Source organism: Ceratina calcarata, unplaced genomic scaffold, assembly GCF_001652005.2.
Source record: "Ceratina calcarata isolate Rehan_Ccalc_2016 unplaced genomic scaffold, ASM165200v1 scaffold180.2, whole genome shotgun sequence".
Classification (NCBI taxonomy): domain Eukaryota; kingdom Metazoa; phylum Arthropoda; class Insecta; order Hymenoptera; family Apidae; genus Ceratina; species Ceratina calcarata.
Genome location: NW_017139431.1, coordinates 590,055 through 614,432, shown reverse-complemented (window position 1 = coordinate 614,432; position 24,378 = coordinate 590,055). Strand labels below are relative to the sequence as shown.

Here is a 24,378-nt window from a genome sequence, read left to right as displayed (position 1 = left end):
TTAAAGACATCACGAGCATCACGATGGATCACGACCAGGTACACCGCTGGTGGATGAGAGACCAGAAAACTTGGTGCCTAGCGAACCGAGGCGGTTTCGTGAGAGAAGTCACGATGGTCCTCTGTCGTTACCTTTGCCGAGGTTCGCGACTCAAATGCTAAACAACAACAACAACAACAACAACAGCAGCAGCAACAACACTAGTAGCAGCAACCGATCAAGCAATTCGAGTCTCGCGAAAGTGACCAGTCCACCGTGCAGCAACTTGTCCACCGCACCCAGTCCACGAACAGCACCGCAACCGCCGGCCTCACCGCCTCCGCGTCACCCGAGTCCAAGCCCAACTAGTTCCGACAGCGAAGCGGCCCCTCAATCACCTAGTCTCGAAGAAAGGATACGGTCCTTAGACGAGAAGTACGAAAAGTGGTCGGGGTCCAGGGCGTTGAGTGCCGCCGGTGGCGATGCATTAGCAAAACTCGATGCAACGGCATCCGAACGGTTCAGGTTTCGTCACAAGCTTCTCGACCTGGATTTACACGAAGTACAACCAAGCGACATCGTGAAATCGGTTCTTGCCAAGCGGAGTGTGTTCGATGAAGATTCGAAGCGTTTGGAGAATTTCAGCGAAAAGTACGAGCCGAGAGAATTCACTGGCGTGATCGGCGTCAGTTCGATGATCGGCAGCACGGGCGGCCTCGCCTCGGGTAAAGGTTGCACCAGCAAGGTTTGCCTGCAGTATCCATTTCCTAGTCATCCGCCGGTACAACTGACGAGTAGCTCGACCGTGACTAGTCAAATCGGCATGAGCACGTCTCTTTCGTCGAGTTTGACGTTCACGACGACCATGTCATCCGTGTTGAAAACGACGGATCCGAGGGCGGGGGCGCAACACAATTTTATGCACCCGACACCGACGACTCCGATCACACCCGGCACGTCGATCAAGACTGTAAGCCCCGAATTACCACCGGTTTCACTACCAATCGGTCTTGGTAGTGGAACGGCAGCCAGTAGCGGCATTAGTAGCGGTTTAGCGTCAACTAGTAGTATTCTTAGCAGCAACGGTAGTCTAAGTAGTGTTCACGCTCCTTTCGGAGCTTCTACCAGCCGAGGATTGACGTCCGGCACTGCGATCTCGTCGACACCCACGTCGGTCATAACATCTACGGCGTCGTACACTTTTTCGACGCCAATGACGACGCCAGTCGTCACAACAGCGACGACCACTACGACTTTGACAACACCTGCGACCACACATGCAACTTCGATCACGACAACGTCGAGTACTATAATGTCTTCGGCGTTGCCGTCCTCATTGTCAGTTGGTCTTTACCAGGCTTCAATATCCACCGCCTCTTCGGTGCTATCGTCTACCACGTCATCCTTGAATTCTTGTACTACGATTTCTTCCTCTTCATCGTCAGTGTCCACGTCCGTGGATAGCTCTCGGTCTCGGTTAAGAAAAGAAATGAGCAGTAGTGGTAATCGAGAGTGTAGAGAATCCAGAGATAGTAAAGATAGCAGTAGGGATTCGAAGTATGGTAGTAAGACCAAGGATTGCCAGAAGAAATCGTCGCGGAAGGAGGACACGGACATTGAGAGGAGTCGTAAAGACCGCGAGGAGAAGGACAATTCTTCTTCTATGGTGAACGACATTGGCGATAGTGATAGTCACACGAGAGAATTTAAAGAGAACAAGGAGATGCGTTACGAAAGGAAAGAAAGGGAGGAGAAGGAACGAAGGGAGAAGGATGATCGTGAGAGACAAGAGCGAAGAGAAAAGGAGGATCGCGACAGACAAGAGCGAAAGGAGCGAGAAGAAAGGCGAGAGAAGGACGAGGAAAGACGAGAAAGAGAGAGGCTTGATAAAGAACGGCAGGAAAAAGACAAGCGTGAAAGAGAAGAGAGAGAACGAGAGAGAAAGGAACGAGAGGACAACGAAGTTAAGGAGAAAGAAAGAAAAGAAAAAGAACGAATGGAACGCGAGAAACGAGAAAGAGAAGAAAAAGAGCGTCAGGAACGAAGGGAACGAGAGGAACGAGAGAGGAGAGAGCGTGAGGATCGAGAAAGAAAAGAACGAGAACTTCGTTTGGAGCGAGAGAAACAAGAGAAGGAACGTCTTAAAAAGGAAAGAGAAGAGCAGGAGAGGCGAGAGAAAGAAGAGCGCGACAGATTAGAACGGGAGAGGCGACGAGAGGAGAAAGAACGAATCGAGCGAGAGAGGAAACGGGAGAGAGAAGAGAAGGAGCGACTTGAACGGGAACGGAGAAAAGAGAAAGAGAAAGAGGATCGGGAACGGGCTGAGAAGGAGAAACGTGATAAAGAGGAAAGGGAGAGACTCGAAAGAGAAAAACATGATAGAGAGAAGCGGAGGGAACGAGAGGATCAAGAGAGGCGAGAGAAAGAAAAGTCAGAACGCGATAAGAGGAGAGAAAGAGAAGAGAAGGACAAAGAAAAGAGGGATCGTGATGATAGCAGAAGGCAACCCTCCGAGAATCATGTACATCACTCCGTTTCTCAATCTCAGAATCAAATTTCTCCGGCCCCGGTATCCATCAAGCGACGATGTTCCTCACAAGACGGACCGACCGAGGACGAAGCGAAACGTATGAAGATTTCCGATCACAGGAGGGATAGCAAAGACCGGCCTAGACAAAATCGAAGATCCGAGGATCGCAAACATCGTAATGATTCTCATAGATCCAGTCGCGACAGCAGAGAGAGTCGGGACAGCAAAGAGAGTAGTGGTTCCACGCAAGCTCAGGAAAACAGAGAACAAACTCAAAATGAGGTGAACAGGGAATCTACGAGAGAAAATCGGGAGAACAATCGCGAGAGTGGGAAAGAAAAACAGCGCAGCAAGAGGAGTCGTTCCGAAAAGGAATCAAGGGAACGAAGTCCGAGAGTATCTCACGAATCGGATAAGGAATTCCTTTCGCGGATGGATGTATCTAAACGCAATGATTCAAACTCGCCGAGTGAACAGACCACCGTGATTAGTTCGAATCATTCGCGCGAGGTGCAACAACATCACCAGCAACAGTCTTCCTTAAATTTGCACAGCGATGTGGATGACGGCCCATTGTCTACCCACGATATTCAAGTGGCCAGGCATCCGTCTGCTACTGATACCGACAGTGATGAGCCGAAGAAACATTCAATATTCGACATTGTGGACGATGAGCCCGCTTACATCAGCATGTACGATAAAGTGAAGGCGCGATCGACGAAGAATATGCAGAAGCTCGAGGAGGAGAAACGACAGGTGCGATTGAAAGATAAGTTCTCGCAGCTGAAGCAAAGTCGAGCTAGGCGGGAGGAGAAGAAACAAAGCACGTCGTGGGATGGTGATTCGGTGTCGAGCAAAGCACTAACAGAGGACGAGGCTACCTCGGAATCAGATTCGGCAAGAGCGAAGTCCCTATCCAGGAAGAGTTCCAGGTCTCGAATTCACTCAGATACCAGCGAAGAAGAAGAATCGTTCAACAACAAAATTCGGAAAGCTGTAAAGACTGAGAGATTCCTGGAGAGCGACGTCGATCTCGGGTTCGCTGACACCGAAGAAAAACATAACTCCCTGGAGACTTCGAACGTCGTTGTAAATAGTGTTCATCCTAACGTGAAAGAAGAGCCGCGTACCTCGGACGATGACGAACGTATCTCTGTTCCCTTCCGTGGCAACCATCCAGCAATCGTAGTGAACAACCATGAACGAGACTCGCGCAAAAAGTCGCACAAGAAGAAACAGAAGCGGCAGAAAAATTCATTGTCAACCGAGGAGAGTCTGAAAACGCCCGAATCATCTGAAAATATCGAGCATAAGAACAAATCGAACATCGTAGCGAGTAACGTGGAATGTCGACCTAATCACACGACAGAGTCTATTAGTGTGTCCACAACCCCAACATCTGGAGCAACAGCATTAGAGTCAGAGGAGAGGATACGATCTGATAAGAAACAACGGAATAAGAAAGACAAGAGGAGAGACAGAAACGGTGACGATAAAGCAAAGACGAGGAGAAAGAGGCTCAACAGACAGGAGGCGAGAGACTCGCAACGTATGGAGGACATCTTTGGCCCATTGTCCGACGACGTTGATGACGCTCCTTCCAATACTTTCTTCAACCGTCTAGGCAATATCACATCGGAGAATAACACTTACGTCTCCGACAGTGATGGTGGTCAAAGTCCAGTACTGGATGTGGAACGAGTCAGGCGAAAGGCAGAGAAGAAACGTCGCCATCAACCCGAGGACGAGAACAGCGTAGACTTAGCTGAGGCAGGGCGAGAGATCGAGGCAAAACTATTAGGTCTGCCTAACTCTCCTAAATCAGCAGTGGTGTGTACAGAAAGTAACGATCACGATGTATTTCGATTTACGGATGATAACGACAGCGTGGAACCATCTACGCCGTCGACCATTCCGGAGAAAGTTAAAGAGAAAAAGAAAAAGAGGAAAAAGTCGAAAGAAGAGCGCAGTCGGAAAGATTACCATCATCACCATCATCATCATCACCATCACCACGAGAAGAGTGGTGAATTACCCTATTTGGGTGCTGATCCTAGTCCGCCGAGAGCCAGTAGTCCATTGGTTCCCAAAACCTTGTCACCTACTCTGCCTACGCCTAGAGAGACTCTATTAAGTCCCATTCCAAAGGTTGTGTCCAGCGTTGCAACCGTACCAACGATCACTCCTCCAGTTGTCAGTGGCGGCGGCATTCAGTCTGCAAAACCAGAAAAGAAAAAGGATAAGTTCATCCCAGGATTCGGAATCGAGATCGACGAAACCATCCATGAGAACGCTGTGAAGAGTATCTCGGAACCGGAGGAACGCGAAACTAGCTGTCAGTCGCGCAGCGGAAGGGAAGAGCCAGAAGTGACCGCGCCAACCACACCACCAGCCCAGACCGAGGATAAACCACGCGTTGCTATCTCACAAGAAGAAACCGAAGACGCAGTCGCTGCTTTATTGGAGGAAACTTTCGGGGGTTCTACTGAAGATTTCTCGTATGAGGGTGAGGAGGAAGATGCGGAAGCGGAAGACGCAGTCGGTGCACCTGCCGAGGCGCCCCAAGAGGACGTTGAGGAGATGCAACAGGCTGTGGAAAGTCTAAATGCTTCCACGGGAGAAACCGAAGCAGATATGAAACCCGACACTCCTCAGAGCGAACACGATTTACAAATAGACACTGATACGGAGGAAGATCCAAACTACGAGACTTTCGATTTGACACAACCACCCAAGACACCAGACATTCCATCGTTCTACAAATCGCCCACGAAGACAGCAAACACGGTCACACCTACTCTGGTCTCGTCCGAAAAGCCCATTGAAGCGCGTATCACCGTAAAACCACAGAGTCCGCCGACCACCGTGATCGCTCACGCATGGAACTTGAATGAAAAGCAGCAAGAGGTGGTTAAGACTGTGGACAACGCCGAAACAAACATCACCGCTGCTAGTCCGGAAAGAATCGTCTCCCGTGCTTCCACTCCTCCGCTTCCACCGTACAAACAACCGGTTCTCGGTCCTTGTAGCGTACCTATAACTAGCGAAACGCCTAGAATAACCGCGGCCAGTCCCAGACCACCACCCATCGGCGTGCAGTCTTTATACCAGAAATTACCTGTATCACCGCAATCTCAAATGGTTCCCATGCGACAAACTTCTCCGAGAATGCAGAATATTCCCGCGGTTTCCACTTCAGCCTCTTCGAATCAGACTCCTCTGCCACCATTGGTTCCATCCAGGATGCCACCACTGGTACCATCTCAATTGTCGCCGAGGATCTTACAGCCGTTGTCGCCTAATGGACAGTGGTCCAGAAATTCTGCGGTCAGTCCTCATGTGCCAAGCGTCGGAAAGCCATCTCCACCACCAGCCAGGATTGCTGTAAGCGTGCCCATCTCTGCTCATAGACCGGAAACACCCACGCAACAAATATACTCCACTGCGGCCTCGCAACAACCGGTGATTCAACACGCTCCTGGTATGCGGGCACTAGCACCTAGTCACCCCAGAGGAGGTTTACCACCGTTGACATTAAATATTCCGCACCGTCCTTACATGCCCGTACCACCGCTCGCTCCGGGCGTACAAGTAAAGAGTTCGAGAGATTCTGCTCTCGGTGGGAAATCGGTGATCGAGACGTTGCTCCCGGTGAACCCGAACGAGCCTCCGGAACGTCTGGAAGAGCCAAAATTATCTCCAGCTGTTATTCCAGAGCCAACGAACAAAGCTTCCACTTCTCCGAAGGTTCCTTCGCCTAATCAGCCGCCCACGTATATTCCTGAAACGGCAAAAATCGAAATCAACGCCAGCACATCCAGTCCGGTATTCGGAAAACCGTCCAGCATCGCAGATACCTGTTCCCTATCGTCTAGAAGTCAGAAACAGATTTCCGGACCCATCACAACGGATACTAATTTACTCTCGCCTAGACAGAAGCAGGAGATATCGAGTCTTCAACTTCTGACCACCCACGTGCCGCGTTCTTCGACACCGAGCCCTGTAATAGTTCACGGACAATCTCATCTTGTTCATAAATCAGTGGTTCACAGTATCGGAGCGTCCACCGGTACGTCAGCTAATCAACCGCTTATTAAAACAGTCGTACCGATAATTTCTCAACCAATGACACCAACAGTAACGGTTTCCTTACCAGAAGAGAAGTGCATCGTCAGTCAGACATCGCTGCCATTGAGTAACACTCAAAAACATTCACCGGTTTCGCAAAGTAGTCAATTGCCGAAGCCTCACATACCGTTGGTGTCTACTGTCCCTCAAGCAGCAGTTATTACCAGGACGATACCATCTACAACCTCTACCGTGTCTGCGACACCAGCAAATGAACAACAGAGTTCGACCGAATGTCTCGAATCGCGATTACCATCGGAACAAGAACTGGAAGTGGATTCTGATACACAAATAGCGCAAACAGCTCAACCCATGCAGCTTACTCCGCCTATTCAACCTACTCAACCGATGAATGTCGTGAAGAAGGAACCTCCGGATGTAAAAGATGATAACGTCGTGGTCAAAGAAGAATTCCCTGATAGCGATTCAGAACACTCATTGGATCAATCGAACGCCAGTGTCGAAGCGAAATCGCCTAAAGCCGAACAACAGGACACGGTGAAATCAGAGAAACTGACTTGCGTACCAAAATCCGAACCGGGGGAAGAGTTTGTTCCTAAAATGGAGATTGAAACACCAATTAAATCCGAATCTGTAACGAACCTACCTGTTGAGGTAAAAAAGGAGGAAGTCGTTAAGGAGAATGTTACGGAGCGTTATGGAATCAAGGAAGAAGTTGATGTAGAAGAAGAATCAACAGAAGATCCACTAAAAGAACCGAGCACAGATCCTCTCGCCATCGACATGTCTAAGGAAGATCCAGCGGACAGCAAAGAGGACAGTGATTACTGGTCTGCGAAAGAGGTGAACATCGAGAGCGTGATAAAGAAAGTGGATGCATTGTGCGATGGCGAGGGTAACGATGGAGATGAGGAAACGCAACACGGTCAGAATATCAGTAACGAATCGCAAGAGCAAGCTAAGGTGAACGAATCCGAGTGGTTCAATGCCGAGGCAACAGAGGCCGACGGTAAAAAGAATTTCACAGGAAACGATGAGCAGGACGAGGGCGTGGAGACGTGCGAGAACGAATCGACGAGGAGTCGCCGTGGAAGGACGAAGAGCAGGCGAGGTATTGGTAGCCGAGGAGGAGTCACTACTAGACGAAGTAGCAGACACACGACCACTGCCGTGCATAAACGGGGAAGCAGGGCTTCTAGAGGAAGCAAACATCACGTGGAGAAAAATAAATTGCCAGCTGATGTATATGAGTTCCACGACGACAGCGAAGAGGATAACGCCGGACGTCCGCGGTTAATTCTTACGATTAAATCACCGGTGCCGAATCTGGTTGGTTCCAATGCGCAGCCAGCAACGCCTATAGCTGCGGTGAAAGAAGTACCACCGGAGGAATTCGTCTCTCCAGCATCAAACACGAGAAAATCTAGGAGATTAGCTGAAAAGGACGGCAGTAGGAACACTATCGACGACGTAATCGAGGATGTAGTGCGCGGCTCGGCGGTGAATAAGGGTATAGTTGGAGGAGCTGCAAGCAATGTTCATGCTACTAGAAGAAGCACTAGACACAACAATTCCCCTCGCAACATGCAAACCACGGTACAGTTACCAACTGAACCGAGGAAGTCGCCAAGAAGCACGCGTGGTAAATCAGTACGAAGAACTTCTGAGAACAATGATGATAGCAATGAAGAGAAAATCAAGGAAACACAGCCGGCAACCCAAGAACTTCAGATTAAAGAGGAAATTGATCAGCCTAGGGAAGAAACACCGAAGGTGGAGGAAACAAGTCCATCTGTAATATCGTCCACGCAAAAACCTGTCTCTCACGAACCCATGACATTAATAGATCCAGTGACCGGAATGTTAATACCTATGAGAGAGTCGGAGGAAGGTCAATACATTCCGGTTTCTACGTCGTCCGGACAAATGCAAGCAGTGAGCAGGGCGCCATGCGATTTGAGAACCACCCCAGCTGTTATAGTTAATGCCAGTTCTAGTGCGAGCGAAGCGTTGCGACCGAAAGCCGTAGCTCCTCAGCCTGAAAATCTGACTGTTTCTGAAGACGTCAAAAAGGAACCACCCGTAGAATCGGCACAAAGTCAACAGATTCAGTCACAAACCAGCGTGATCACGAAGCCACAGTCTCCAGTAATTCAAGTCACATCTAGTAATGTGCCTGTAACAACTTCTACCACAGTTACAACCATAGTTACAACAACGGCAGCGATTCCACAAACGACACCTATGTGTTCGACCCAATCGAAACCTACTAGTCTGAAGGCCCATGTATTGAACGCCAGTAAATTGGCTACGCCGGTGCAACAGCCAGTAGTAATTACGAAATCACCAGTTTCCAGTGTGCCTACTCCATCGGTGGTACAGAACATGGTAAAGCCAACGCAGCCGATGCAAGGTCTTCATCTGCAAGTCTCCAGCAACAGAGTGGTATCTCCGAGTTTGAGTCCTCGCGCGAAACAAGCGCCTCAGATCAACTCTGTGAATGGGAAGAATCAGGGTCAACCTATGTCACCGGTTCTGAACAACACGGGCACCCCGCCGAATCCCAAACAACACCTTCTCCAAGCGGCCAAGCAACAGACATCAGCAATAGTGAACCTCCCTCAGAAGGTGCCCATGAACGTTCACCCGACCAATGTAACTGCACCACCAACACCGAGAATTCATCAACCTGTTTCTCAACCGACCACCTTGAAGGCTATTAACGGACAACCTCATCCGCATCCAAAAGCGCATTTGTTGCAGGCTGTGGTACCACCAATGGTTACCGGAGCGGTCGCCAGTCCACCAAATCAGCCGCATTTGATAAACCCACCGCCTGCCAGTATAAGCTGTTCAAGACTTCCGGCACCAAAGCCACCGGTAAATTTGTTTTCTTTGTAACTTGTGTAACTTATTGTTAGATTTCCTTTGAAAAACTAATATGATTTTTTCATAATAATTTCTAGGTACCGATGGAACCACCGAAAGTTGAAGTATCGATGTCTGGCTGCATTATTGTTCCAACTGCGAGCCCTCAGGCACGAGGAGTGCCGATATCCAGCTACGAAGGGCCGTTGGTAAGTTCTTGATACTCACGATATACATCATATACTAAAAATATTGCAGTTACATAATATTCGTTCGTGATCCGCACCTAATTTGATTCGAATGAAATTAATCTGACCTAGTTTGGCAATCTTTAATACATTAAATTAATATACCAGATATACTATACATATATGTGGAAATACATTATAATATGTTACACAGTACTTAAAAAACTCATTTAGATATACATATAACGTACTTATTCTATCATTCAGGATGCATTTTTACATATTGACCATAAACGATATTGAAAAAATAAAGCAATAGCTATTCTTAATCATTGTGTTCTTGTATCTTTTAAAATTATTTCGACACATGGATTAACACGGCTTGGTTTTGGCTAGCATGGGAGTGCGGGTGCTGCTCCATCACCAGGGGGTCAATATGGACTTGTCCCCCCACATCGGTCCCAGAGCCCTCCATTGCCCCCACCTGCCCATCATCATGCTAATGCTTCTCAGGTACTTACTAAGCTAACTTTCATATTATTTCAATCTTATTACGATACGTCAATGTTAAACACGTAAACACGATGTATAATTAAACTTCAAATTTATTTGAATTAATTTTTTATGTTTATTTTATATCAAAGAATATGCTTAAAACAATGATTTATTCATAATGGTTTCTTCATTCGTAAGGGTGATGTTGTGAATCACTTCGGAGGATTGACGAGAGGCGCGGAATTACCACCAGCGCACTACATACACCCGCAGATGTTACAGTACCAGTATCTTCGGGCTCAACAAGAAGTCTTGACCGCTCCTCGTATAGCTTATCACATCCAAGAAACTCGATCTCCTCACCTGCCGCTGGATCCAAAATTGGAGACAGGCATTGAAGACAGTCACAGTCCTCCTTTAGAATTGAGGCGCACGAGGACACCGCACGATCGTACAACCGACAGTCCTCAGGTGGCTCAAGTGTACATGATGCATGGATCGGTCAGGCTACCACCACCACCACCGCAATACAATGCGGGAAGCAATTCATCGTTAACCGGTGCACCAGCAGGCGCTAGGACTAACTTCTACGAACCTCCGCCGGCGCATTTGCGTTCACCATATCCGATCGCTGCCAGCGAAGCGCCGAGCGACCGAGCTATCACTCCGGATAGACCTAGAAAACATCAAGTGGTCACGCCGCCCCACGCTGCTCAAATACCACCGCAAGCAGACTCATTCCAGATGTTGCTGCAACGTTACCCTGTCATGTGGCAAGGATTGCTGGCGCTTAAGAACGACCAAGCGGCTGTGCAAATGCATTTCGTCTTCGGTAATCCCAACGTGGCGAGGGACAGCCTACCGTGCAACAGCGATGGCTCTACTCCACCCTTGAGAATCGCACAAAGAATGAGACTAGAACAAACTCAGGTCGAGGGAGTGGCGAGAAAGATGCAGGTACATTCTTCGAAAATTCCTTGTATCGCAATTTAAGATAGAAACAAGTTGTGAATTTATATAATTTTTCTAGATGGACAACGAACACTGTATGTTACTCGCACTTCCTTGCGGTCGAGACGAAGTAGACGTATTACAACAGAGTAAAAATCTTCAAACTGGATTTATCATGTACCTACAGCAAAAACAGGCAGCTGGAATTGTCAACATTGCAGCACCAGGATCTCAACAGGTATATAAACAATATTGGATATTTTTTACCCACTTTGCAATTGTAAATCTAAGTTCAAGAAGAAAGTAAGCTACTCTGTGAACAGTTCCATCATCCGAGAGTTAAACGATGTTGATAGATAGGAATTAAAATATGCTTTTAATTTAATTTACAGCCTGCATACGTAGTCCACATATTCCCATCTTGTGATTTCGCGAACGAAAGTTTGGCGCGAATCGCACCAGACTTGTTGCATCGCGTTGCGAAGATTGCTCACCTCCTCATCGTCATCGCCACAGTTTGAGGCCAGCCAGTGGTCTACTGGATTACATTCTATCTCACATACTTCTCGCCTTCACGCACTTGTAGGACGCTTCGCATGTGGCATGAAGCCTGGAGTGTCCCCACCGACGAAGTGCTGCCGCGTATCGTACAACAAAAAGCGATCAGGAGAGTATTACACCCGAGGGGGAGAAATGTTTCTCCTCTGGAGTTCTGTCAGTGACAATCAAACAGATTCTTCGGCGAGATAATGCCGATTTTCTTATGATCGATAGGCCTAAAACATAGGTACGGGGTTGTGTGCCGTAGAAAGGCTAGCACGGTCAATGTGCGAACATCACCGAGCGTGCCTTTCTGCCTCGATTTAATTCGCGACCGCGAATTCCGTTCCTGATGGTTCGCAGCTCGCTACCCACTGACAACGTTTGTGAGATCGACCGACGTCACTCTTGGTCTTTCTGACAAGCGGCTCAGGCATAACCTCAGCCCTTAGTGAAGACCATCGATTCGTTTAAAAATAAAAACACACGCGATGTCCACATTGTGAAAGGAAGATTGAAGAAAGAAAGTTAAATGAAAAAAAGAAAAAGGAAAAAATGAAGTTTCCGAAGAAAACTCACACTCGTCCCTCCTTTAGAAAAAAAACAATAAAGATAAATACCTACCGTTGCTCTAGATGGACAGTCGATTTCGTAATTAAGAGAATAGACGATGAAGATTAAGCAAGAAATAATAATAAAACTAATGTACCCTACCACTATAATATACATGAGCTATTTTAAGTAAGCTTAGACATTAATGACACTGTATAAATTATAAGCGAGCCAGCAAGGGCATAACTACTGTGATTTTAATTATTTAACGATATATATCTGCGTAAAGACGAAGAAAACAAAAATAAAAACATTGTAAAATCGGAAAGACCGAGTATCGGTCCGCGCGGTATGTGATGTGTTTTTTGTATAATACTGCTCTATATAAATACCTATGTATTATATTAACTGTAACAATAGTTGCTGCTGCCGCTGATTGCTGCTGCCGGTCGTGTCGAACTAGAAAGTAAAGTTACGGTTTAGACCTCTAGTGATAGGGGAAAAAGTGCGAAAGAATTAAAAGAATAGCGTTTATCCATTAGTGTAATATAATTTTCCCAGAGCAGGATGTAACATATTATTATCATTATTATCATCGTTAGCATTATGTACATTATAAGCGAGCAGATTTATAATAATTCTTATTTCGTTTCTTTATTACGATTAATCTTATTTTTATTATTATTACTGTCATCGTCATCGTTAAGTACAGCTGTCATTACTATTATTATTATTATTATTATATTCTCATTATTATTATTATTATTATTATTATGTTAATAATTATTATCAATTACTACTATCACAACTGCTACTACTACTATTTACTACTATACTATTATCACCACTACTACTACTATTATTATTACCACTACTCTACTACTACTATTATCGCTGCTATCGATTATTATTAACGTTATTACATCAGGCTAGTTAGAAAACGTACCAATCCGCACATTAAACAAAAAAAGAAAACGAAAGAAATGAAAGGAAAACGATGGGGGCTTTAAAAGTCATACTGGGCGAACTAGTATGACCGATCTCATTGACCATTGAAGTCGCCCTCTTGTTCTGTACACTTCCTTCCCCCCAGCCCCCGTTTCTCTTATCCTTTTGTCGCCTTTTGCGCGATGTGTCATAGACTCTTTAGCAATCGTGTCGAGGATAATAATGCGCTTACGTGTATAGACTAGAAGTTACACTTTATCACACGGAGCCGTGACAAAAAATACATTATTAAGTAATATAAAGAAACTTACCTATTTACGATATTATGCTGCTGCGCATAGAGCGCATGCCTCTAGAAAATAACCTTATGTAAAAGTATTAGGGATCGTTAAAACATTGCTTTCTCCTTGGTACCATGTCCAATCGTTAAGGAGTATTCTGCACAATTCTTTGTTTCAAGTTAATATTTTCTTCACCTCTTCTTTCCGTCTTCGATCAACTAAGAAATATAATTTAATTAATCGAACATTGAAACAAGTACAACAAATATAACAAATATTTATTGCATTGTTGTTTAAGAGCAAAGAGATCTTCGGCTTTTGGCCGGCGATCTCTTGTGCCAGTAATATGAACAATGCAAAGTGTATACGCATTGTCCGACCGTAAAGCAATGTTTTAACGATCTCTGAGAAAAGAAGAAAGCGCGATTAATTTAAGGCAGCGCGGATACTCGTGGAGCGTGTGCATGTACAGTGTAAAAGATGCGTTGTGCATATGTACAGTATAGAGGTATAAGTGAGCGAGCGATACGATGAGTTTAACAGAAAGCATTATATATTACAGCTACGGTTAAGTATACATAATAGGACACGAGTAAGACCCTCACGTCGCGGTATTTTATTCGTTTTTGTGGCAGCAAAGTTATTTGTCTGCCCTGTATGTATGACTATTTCGATCTTTCTTTCACTCTTCCTATTTCTGTCTGTTCATTTTCCCTTTGCTCGACTCTACGATTTTTTATTTCCTTCTCACTTTCCAGAGATCGTTTTGTATTGTATAGAGTATAGAGAATTCAAGTCTTTACCACGGTGTGCGTGTTTGCGTCGTGTCTTATCTATCTTGTAAAATATCTGTGAATATTACGATTTAGTTTCTTCCTATTAATAGGCTACTGATATACAAAAAAATTTATGTTACTACTTACTTAAGAAAAAGAATTGTACAGATATCACCATTTTTTGTTTTGTGTTTTATTGTAGTTATTGATAATTATATGGATATTAACGATAATAATAACTATGATTAAAAAAAAAACTTCAGCACGGCTCGACGCGTCATTTTTGAAACCCGTTAAAAAGAGTATGCGTAGAGAAACGTTTCATTTGTACACTACATCATTCATCGAATTCGTGAGTCCTCGATTAGTGCGATAAAAACAGACACGTTGAAGCGTTTTGCGATTATATAAAAATTCGTCATTTAGAAGTTTAGAAGCTGGACTTCATTGTCGTTCGATAGATAAAGAATAATATAACAGGTGGAAATAATATAACACGTTATTTATTTGCATCTCATGTGAAGTGTTATTATTCATGCGTTCGCTGTGTAGTTTTTTTGTATAGTCATCACAAATTATTAATCGTCACGACGATTCTTACAGATTTGTTACAAAAGTGGAATATAATTTATCTTCTTTCTTAATAAAATTAATTAAACTTAACACATTAAGTGCATACTTGTAAAAGCCATGAATGTGATCACAAAGAATATTAATTTCTCGATACTGGGAGTCGGAAAACATTATGCTTTATTAAAAATGTTGGTCGTAATGCGTGATTCTAAATGATAAGACATAGTATTTTATATACATTCGTATCGTACATTGATATTTTACAATTCATTTTAATTATTACATATACAAATCAGTTAAAAACAAGTTTCAACAATCTTTTTGTTTCATGTTACATCAAATAAATACCGTAGCTATTTCGAATGGCAAATTAAATAAATAAATGATATTTATACATGCGCGTGACAACGCTATTTAGATCTGTTTACATTTACAACTACGGTAGAAGCCTAGAATTCATAATATTAGTTTGACTTCGAAGCAATTTGCTTGAATCACATTGGATTTTTTATAAGAGAGGAAGTCGTCATAGTCATAACCGTATCTGAATGTTACGGATCTGTTTCATATAGCAAGTGTTATAGAAAAGTTGTAAATTTACAACTGTGTTAAAATTTTCCTTACAACTTTCAAACAACCCCCAATAGAAGCATTTTGATAAAAGGATGGTGTCCGATACTCGTTCACTTTCTTATCGCCTGGATGACCGATTAATTCGGTCTAAGGATTAAGTGGGATGTGATCAAGTGAACATCCGGCAAGAGTGATACGCAGAGAAAGGAGCGAAGGAATACGTCGTCAGAGGTGAACGGTCAACACGTTCATTGCAGCTATATATTCTATACTTACGTATGCTAAATAGCCGCATAAGTTTTATCCAATTGTATGTCTATCGACGAGATAGTGCATACACATAGTCCTTTCGATACTGTCTATTACTCTCTCTGTTGTTTACGCCGTTGATAAATAGTTAAGCGTAACGATATCAAATAAGGCATAAAAGACAGACTCGAAGAAATTATACGTACAATCGGCCTCAAAGATTTTGTAGGGACTGGCTTCACGTCTTTACTAATTATGCTGATTGACAACAGTAACGTACTAATACATACATTCGTATGAATTTTCCTGCAGAATTTTTCTCTCCGTAAGTAAGGATAGGCATCAATATATGATAGTGAATGAATTATTCGAACTTTCGCAGCATTTTGAAGGCATTTGGGACCAACAGGCAATATATAGCTTTTCTTCCACAAAATGAAGAAATATTTGGTGAATTAGTTTTAATACAAAGATTTTACATTATTTTATGTACATTATATAATTATACATATATTCATTCATATTACTAATTCAAGTTTTATAAATATTTGGTGTTTATTTGAAATTAGTCAGTTTTAAATGGACTATTGTACAGGATTATACTCTTTCTGTTATTATATGTACAATACATTATATTAAAAAATTCGAAATAAACGTCCGATCATGTATAATATTAATTGCATACATATTTAATAATCTAGCGGATGATCTTAGATTGTGCCTTTCCCAATCCTTAATAAGAATTATCGCGGAGTAATAATAAAGTACCTTATTGAAAAATAGTTACAGTTCCAAAATGAAGAACTCGAAAAAATGGGCGTCATCACGATTAAAGTAGTTCTATGAGTACGTTAAATTTTGTGTAACGAACATTCTATCTAGCAATTATTACATACATATTAATAATGGTTTCAATAACTTGATTATTAATATTTTGAAATATACATATATTCAACTATGTACTGCGTATTTGTTGAACGTATAAAATGCATACGAGTAAATCGTAATTACGAAGGATGTGAAGTTAGTCACTACACATCTTTGAGGTCAAGTGTATATGCAGCCTCTTCGAGTCAGCCTCTCCTATTTGATTTCATCTCGTTAATGTTTAACCATTTAGTAACGATGTAAACAAGAAAATAGCAGATCAGAGCGAAAGGATTGCGTGTGTGTTTGATGGCACTTGCCAGTTTTAGATAACATCTCATGATGTCGTATGCCATCAATCTCAGTGAAGGTGTTACCCTATTGAATGCAACTGGCAATGGCAACTAGCAACTACCCTAGTCAGTTAAGACGGTAGTCATTAAGGTCGTGTTGGTGGTAGTAGTAGTAGTGATGTCATTGATATCAATTTAGTCGGGGTCGGGAGCGTTCAACGAAGAGGCAGCGAAGAAAAACCATCGTTACGAGTAACAGTGTGTTCAGTGTGTTCGTGTGCCTCGGTAACTGGTTATCTTATCGGTTTCTTTACACAGTGACGATTGAAAAGTGCGCGAATGTTATACCACTCAGCATTGACGGGGAACAATCTGAACAATTGATTGTATCCACATATGTATACGTTCCTCGCCCGATAGCTAAGTTCTTCAGTTCCCCCTCCCGCCTCTCTCTATCGTCCAATTCTTTTTCCTTCTGTCTTTGTTTATTCATATGCGTTGGAGTACCTCCACTTTATTACGAATGAACGTTCCGAAGAATACGATTGCGTGCGTCAAAGGAAATACGAGTCGATCGTGACTCGTCCCGGAATTACCGTGTTTCTTACATTCCTACTAATTGGCCGGCTAATTGAAAAGCACGACGATAAATAAACTGACGAATATGCGGAATTTATAAATTTGTGTCACACGGTGTTTAACGAAGGTAAGCAAATTGAGAAACGCGAGTGATATATTTGTCGAATTCGGTGTTTCGCTCGTCGTGGAATATTTTAAAAATTGACGATACTAATTGTAAGAGCGATACTATATCTTTCAGAACGGTACGTCCCTCGATTGCAATTAAGTTTTATTTTATATCGTGTTCAGAATCACTTTGATTTTTGTCAGCTTCGAAATCCGCTTGGCGTAAACAGTTCTCAGTTCATCGTCAATTTTTTTATCGATCGAAAATAGGTCATCGAGACAAAGTAGGGGAACTCCACAGTTACATGCATTCCTCGCACTTTTTAATGAATTGAAGTATAATGAACTTCAGTCGGTGAACATGCTTGTTATGAATGTGGCTGAATCCTTATACTTTCGAATGTTAATGTCAGCGTCATTGGATCGAATTGAGTTACACGGATGTTTTTACTAATTAAAATACATAAGAAATCATTATTCGATATTATATTAAAAGTACCTTTATTTATTGGGACGGCTTTTTGTTTCACGTTTCTTATCTGCACGTGATAGAGAAGTCGTAGTTTCTAATCTAATAATCTAAATATAAATTTTCGCGTATGTATATATATTACATATATAAGAGAAGTCGAGAATAGTGACGCAAATATACTTTCAGCAGGGTTGCAGCGATGTCTAAGAAGACTAGTTGCAACAAAATGTTGGTTCATCAACTATCATCTGTGTTACCTGATGATAGACCTATTACTGCCATAAGTGTCATTGAAGATGTAGATAAGTGCCCACAAAATTTCACAGTAGTAAGTAGAGTTTCAAAATCATTTAATGTGTATAATTAGTCATACTTGTTTCGTTAGTAAACATTGTTGACTTTATAAATTTATGCCTCGTCATAGCTTACTTGCCGTTTCTTACTCAATGTCAATATTTTGTCAAGGATTATGAAGCATTACTTTCTCACTAGGTGTCAAGAACATATGACCAGGATACGGATGCAGACTTATGGAGAGAAAGTGGGCTTTTTATTAAAAAGAAAGGCAGATACGTATGTTTTTCAAAGACTGAAGGTATACCTGAGTGTGTAGTCGAGGATATAATGGTCATAAATGAACGAGAAACACCTCCAGAAGGATACAGCTTAATCTCATATACTGTAGATTCAAGTGAGCATACGTAAGACTGATCAAAATGTAATGTAAGGGCCATTAGTTTTCGTTTAGTACATTGCAATAATGGGTTTTAGTGCAGAAGGCATGGAGGAAGAAACAGTTGTGCTATAAAATTAGACATAAGGATTTTTGCTCGAAAGCAGTTACTGATATTATCATATGTAGTAGGATTATGCATAAAGCCTCTAAAATGGCGCCGAATGGATTTATGGCAGCTGGGTATGTCGTATGAGTGATAATCTCGGGACAGTTTTATAAAAATCTAATTGCTTTCAGTGTCATCAATGGAGTTTGTGTTTGCTACAAAGTTGTGGATATTGTAAATGGGAATTCGATTTCACAATCATATGTTAATATAGAGTAAGAATTCCATTTTCGTGATAAAAACATCTGAAATGTTTACAGCAATATTTGATGGCTGTTTCATGTGATGAATTTATTTACAGTTTACTTCAAAATGCTTCCCCGAATCCATCAAATGGAACACCTCACAGGGTACCGCCCGAAAGACCGCCAAAACCAAAGTTCTCGCCAAAACCGGCGAACGGAATTTATCCACAAATTAGTGGTAGTGGGGGCAAAGATTTGGATGAATCCAACGATAGAGATTATGAAATTTTGAGTCCTAACGCACGAATTAAACCGACAAGACCAGCACCTCAACCACCCACGTCAACAGTCGTCGGATCGACTTCGATCTATGGTACACTACCAGGCTCCTCTGATTTGGACGGAGTCCCATTCGTTCTTAACCCACGTCTTAGTGTTCAATCCGATTCTTCTGTTGTAAGTAACTATTTAAAAGAACGTATATTCTACGTGTATGAGTTTAATTATTTTTAATACCATATAATTTACAGTATAATCTTCCTGTGATTAAAGTCTGGACTCAAAAAGACTTGGATAAAGAGGTAAGACCGACATCTAGCTAACGTTTTTAACGTACTATGACATATATGTATAAATATTTATGTAATTTCTTGTTTCTTTTCGTAGTTCTCTTACGACTTTCGTGCAGAGAGAGAAACTTGAACGAACCACTGTGCCAAACTGATTGTGTGATTCTTCATGCAATTCTGTCAGCTATATCTATACATTTGTATTGATAATATAGCTCTAGCCAAGTGTAATAGAGTGCCTGAACGAGTGATTCATACTAACCCGCAAATGGAATCCTTTGAAAACATTTACTGATGAAATGTTCGAATTTAAATATTGTCCATATTCCGAAGTACTTTTTTCTTCCGTGTCCTATTTAGATTTTGATACCAGTGACAATTAGTATTGTATTTTTATAGAGTTGCGTTGTATTTTTATAGATAGTAGAAATTATATATATGATTGTATCATACGATTTAGTTGTTTATAAATATTGTCACGAGATATTTAACATTGTACGGATATATTCCTATTTCTTAATCAAATGCAGGAAATCTTTCAATAAAGTCATCTTCAATTTTATTTACAACAAAAAAGAAAGAGGGAAAGTATATTTTTATTTTTATCCTCGAGTTCAATTTTGTTGGTATGTATGTGTATTACATATATGATTTCTAATCATTCACAGAGTATATACCTTTCGTTTTTATATTGTTTACATCGACTAGTAATTAACCCGTAATTACATACTCACGGATTCTTAAATTCTATAACGCAAGAATTAATTGAGATATTTAACATTTGACAATTAGAATCTTATACGGTAAGAGCTATATAACATAATACGTAATTACGAGTTAATTTAAAGCCACGACTATTCAAATTTTAAATTGATGGTATATTATCAGGAATCCATTGCTATAATTTATTTCATTACATAATTTTTTACTTGTCATCTTTCGTTGGAAACAATAGAACAAAAATGTTGTCACGATAAAAACGTTTAATTTCCATAGTGTATGTAAATTTACTTCACAACAAGGAAAACGACGTTAACTTGTCACGATCAATTCTCATTTCATCGATTTTCGTTAATAATGTTATAAATAGATCAGAAACATTTTATATCAAAATATATAACACATCAAAGTATCGTTTAAGATCGAAGTTGCTATAAATAAATTAACTCTTACGGTTTCTCCGATAATCTAGTAACGAACAATTTGATAAAACGTGATCGTATTAAAAAGTGGATGGAAAACATGTTAGTAATAATTTACAGAATTAAGTTTTGCACTTGATTAACCGGGCCAAGCTTGTCGGTTAGCACTTGTGCCGATTCATTGACCATAGTCACTAATAAAATGTTTACATTTTTCAATTCACGTCTCTTCGTTTTCTTGACGAAACAGACCTTTTGGAAAAACTTGAGCTAGTCGTCAGACGAACGGACCGGTCCAGTATCTAACGTGAGTGGTGTTGTTCGTCGCGGACACGCCGTGCTTCTCCATCACTGCTGTCGCCTTGATCTTGCTCTTGTACTTGACGTCTTTCGGCTTTAGCATACTCTTGTGATTGCTTAGCAACCTCGACGGTGTCAGTATAGATTTATTACTAAGGCCTGTCGCTTCTAGGAAGTGATCGTAGCCGCTGCTCGAATTGCTCGCAGCAAGAGGAACATTATTATTGTCTTTGGTTGCGGCAGTTTTCTCGGTCTGACCGACCGTCGTGCCAAGATTGCCGAGCCTCTCCGATCCATCGGCCTCTGGCCTGTCTGGATCATCCGATAAATCACACTCATCCAAATTGAACTCCTCGAAGTTCTGTCGAATATCGAACTCCTGGTCGAATTCTGGATGAACGTGCTTGTCCTTTGTCTTTGTACGTTCCTTCGTCTGTTCCTTCGATTCGCCACCAATCTTGAACTCCTCGAAATGACGAACGATGTTAGTAACCCTCGGAATTTTCCGTGCCTGTTCTGCGATAGTTTCGTGGCTCTGTCGCGACTGAAAAGATGACCGAACGTTGTTGAACCTATTTCTCCAAAAACTGCCCTCTTCGTTGTTCGCCGTGACATTGGCTTCATCGAAGTTTAAGCTTCTCGCGGACGTTACGTTGATCCCAGATTTCATGGGGAAGGATATGAAACCAAAGATTTTTTTACTCTGTTCGGCTGAGTTGGATTCAAGAAGCTGTTGTTTTTTGCGCGTTTCATCAATAAGGAATGAGGGACTAGGAATCTTCTTCAGGATCAACGTATTATTCTTGAATTGTGGTTTCGGAGGTAGCGCAGGAGGAGTCTTAGGAGGCGGTGGTACGATCTCTGGGAGCGACTCAATGTCCTCGTAGTCTAAATTCTTTGCTATAGTTAGTCCCTTTGTGGACATCTGCAAACAGGTCTTCTCCTCTATTCGCTCCAGTTTCAATGGCGGATTCGATGCATGCATCGACGTCTTGATCTTTTGCGTCATCGGCGAAGCGGGGAAAGTTGCACTCCTCGTTTCTTCCACCTCGACCTTTGGTTCTATAATAATGATTGGGATTGCCTTCGATTCTTCCGTTTCTTCATCGAGACCAGATTCGTGATTCGTTATCGTCGTCGTGGTATTCGATGTCGGGGTGGTTTGAGTAAGGCTCATTCCGAACTCGTCTTCCGTAGCAGTGGGCTCGAAACTATTGTTAGGAATGTCGACAAACTCGTTACCAGTTGACTCTTTCTCTGTAATGCCTTCCTCGGAGTTTTTCCGCTCCATCTCAGATCCCACTGACTCAATGTCTGACAATCTAGCCGGTTGAAACCGAACTATTCTTCCGCGATGCTTAAACCTCCTAGGTATGGAAAGAATATTCTCTTCTTCCTCCATGTCTCGCAGAAGAATCTGATTAACGCACTCTAAAACGGAATTGTGGTTGCTGTTCGGCTGGTAGGTACTGTGCCTGAAGACGTCATCGTTCATTTTATCTTCGTCTGGGTCACTGTACCAGTTCCCGCTGGTCTCTTCCACTGTCTGTTCCTCGATTTTCATTTCCAGATGTCTGTGAAAATCAAACATCAATTTTCAAAACCTTTTCCTTTTTAGCAAAAATGAAATCTCTATATCAAGTAACGAAATCAATACTTACACACTATTATTATTGTCGTTAGTACTATTTTCGGCATTGCATCCGCTGTTATTATTACTGTTATTTTCATTCATCTTTGACTCTTCCAATACAACGACCTCCGAGTGTACCAAGTTCCTCGAGTTCGTCTCGTTACACGCATTCACGTAAATAGGTTCCTGTTCTTTCTCTTCGTCTTCCGAGACGAAATTGCAATCCATCCCATCGTCTTTACTCTCTGTTCTCGCGATGGTCGTGGACTCGATCATATCGATTTCTTTGCAAGCTTTCTGCGTTGTAGACCTACTGCTGATCCCAACTTTTTTCCTTGGCAACTTCGTACCATTTTCCATAGCCATCGTTTCTTCATCGTCATCGTCGTCATAGATCATTGTAATCTCGTTCTCACTGTCGGTGACTATCGTTGGCGTACACCTGTTGGATTTGTTTAGAGTGGAACCGGGCGATATGTCAGTACTCTCGCCCTCGCAGAAACCCTCGGTGCTCAACAACGAGGGGCTACCTTCGGTGGTGGTCGTGATAATCGACGCGTCCGTGTTCTCACTGCTCGTCAGGCTCGTTTTCGAGATATCGCTCCCGGCAAAGCTGTGTGTCTTTTTCACCCCTCGGTCCAGGTCATCGAGCGCAACAGGTACCTCAGACGAATTCAGCTTCGTGATTATCTCGCACTTCAGGTTTTGAATGTCTTTACTAATGCTGCAATCCTGCCTCGAGCTTGCCTGCGAATGGGAAACGAAACGTGAATACCTTTTTGAGATGAAGCGAAGGTTACGATTTGTGAATCGCAAATCGCATTCAGTTGGAGATGTACGTTTCTTCTTAATCATTAGAATATCTGTATATCTAAGACCAATCGGCACGATTTAAAAGAAGAATCGCGACCATTTTTTATAAATTTACGATCTACAGCAATTTACATGTAAAGTTTTATGGTAGAAAAACGTAAACAGGCCACTACAGAAAGATGAACTGACCACGAACTAAATAAAATTCTAAATTTTTTTGCAAGACGATCATTTGTACACTGATCTCAAAAGAGAATATGTGCAATTCAATATTTATAAATTAAAACTTACATCTTTGTTAGATGTTTGCAGATCGACATCCTCGATGTTGGTTGCTGGCTCGACCTGCGCCGGTTTGCCGAGAGTCTGCTCGCGTTTGCACTTAATGTAATTCTTGGTGTAACGCCTGAGCCTAGCAATCTCGAGCTGTTGATTCCTGATCACGTTGTCCTTCTCGCAGAGCAGCTGCCTGATCGATTTCTGCTCCTGTTTCAGCCGCGCTTCGAGAACCAGCAGAGCACGAAGTATTCGTGATAGCTGCTGATCCCGAAGAGTCTTCTCGGACTCGTGGCTCGCGGTGCGATTGTCCAACTCTTTCACCAGATCACGGCATCTCTTTGTTGCCGTTCTCAAGGCCTCTTGAGTACGAACCAACTCCTGCTTGAGCGTCCGCACCTCGGATTCCATCTGAAAAACAATTCATTGGTTACAAACGATAATTAATTTTTCGAATTATTTTTTGTTAAGTCGTAGCAACACGCGACAGTTTAAAAATTCAACTATAAGGAGAAGAATCTACTAACAATAGGTTTGCCATATTAATATTAGATAAGGAGTATAATATCTCGCTAATGAAATTGTTTTTATTTCATTATGAATAATTATAATAGTATCAGAGTTTAAAAGATAAGATAAGACTTGATAGGTGACAGAAGCTCACTGCGAGCTAAAAGGGAACGGGAGATATTGGACGCCTCGCTTTG

General features: G+C 42.4%; 3 protein-coding genes across 11 annotated transcripts in view; 2 read left to right on the top strand and 1 right to left on the bottom strand.

The window, feature by feature from the left end:
- Positions 1–12,726, top strand: part of LOC108633018 (protein split ends) — a 71,807-nt gene extending 59,081 nt beyond the window's left edge. For 2 of the 3 annotated variants that reach the window (XM_018037936.2, XM_018037935.2), the window contains exons 8-13: positions 7–9,478; positions 9,565–9,675; positions 10,051–10,167; positions 10,348–11,106; positions 11,180–11,338; positions 11,493–12,726. In XM_018037936.2, the coding sequence (XP_017893425.1) occupies positions 7–9,478; positions 9,565–9,675; positions 10,051–10,167; positions 10,348–11,106; positions 11,180–11,338; positions 11,493–11,621 (10,747 nt within the window). In that variant the 3' untranslated portion in view covers positions 11,622–12,726. The remainder of the gene's footprint in view (positions 1–6; positions 9,479–9,564; positions 9,676–10,050; positions 10,168–10,347; positions 11,107–11,179; positions 11,339–11,492) is intronic. The other variant, XM_018037937.2, reaches the window with a different exon arrangement.
- Positions 12,727–16,606: 3,880 nt separating this feature from the next.
- Positions 16,607–19,993, top strand: Mvb12 (multivesicular body subunit 12-like Mvb12). 4 transcript variants are annotated; one of them, XM_018038006.2, is made up of 8 exons: positions 16,607–17,037; positions 18,098–18,239; positions 18,404–18,602; positions 18,683–18,827; positions 18,885–18,968; positions 19,055–19,394; positions 19,469–19,519; positions 19,605–19,993. In XM_018038006.2, exons 2-8 carry the CDS (start codon positions 18,111–18,113, stop codon positions 19,638–19,640), a joined length of 984 nt encoding a protein of 327 aa, XP_017893495.1. In that variant the 5' UTR covers positions 16,607–17,037; positions 18,098–18,110; the 3' UTR covers positions 19,641–19,993. The 4 variants fall into 4 exon arrangements, with proteins under 4 accessions (XP_017893495.1, XP_017893496.1, XP_017893492.1 ...); XM_018038007.2 differs by having other exon boundaries at positions 16,608–17,037; positions 18,101–18,239; XM_018038003.2 differs by having other exon boundaries at positions 16,609–17,458.
- A 91-nt stretch (positions 19,994–20,084) lies between these two features.
- LOC108633050 (J domain-containing protein DDB_G0295729) overlaps positions 20,085–24,378 on the bottom strand; it is a 36,081-nt gene continuing 31,787 nt past the window's right edge. For all 4 annotated transcript variants that reach the window (XM_026810909.1, XM_018038001.2, XM_026810910.1 and 1 more), the window contains exons 2-4: positions 23,687–24,082; positions 22,611–23,329; positions 20,085–22,523 (exon numbers count right to left, since the gene is read on the bottom strand). In XM_026810909.1, the coding sequence (XP_026666710.1) occupies positions 20,927–22,523; positions 22,611–23,329; positions 23,687–24,082 (2,712 nt within the window). In that variant the 3' untranslated portion in view covers positions 20,085–20,926. The remainder of the gene's footprint in view (positions 22,524–22,610; positions 23,330–23,686; positions 24,083–24,378) is intronic.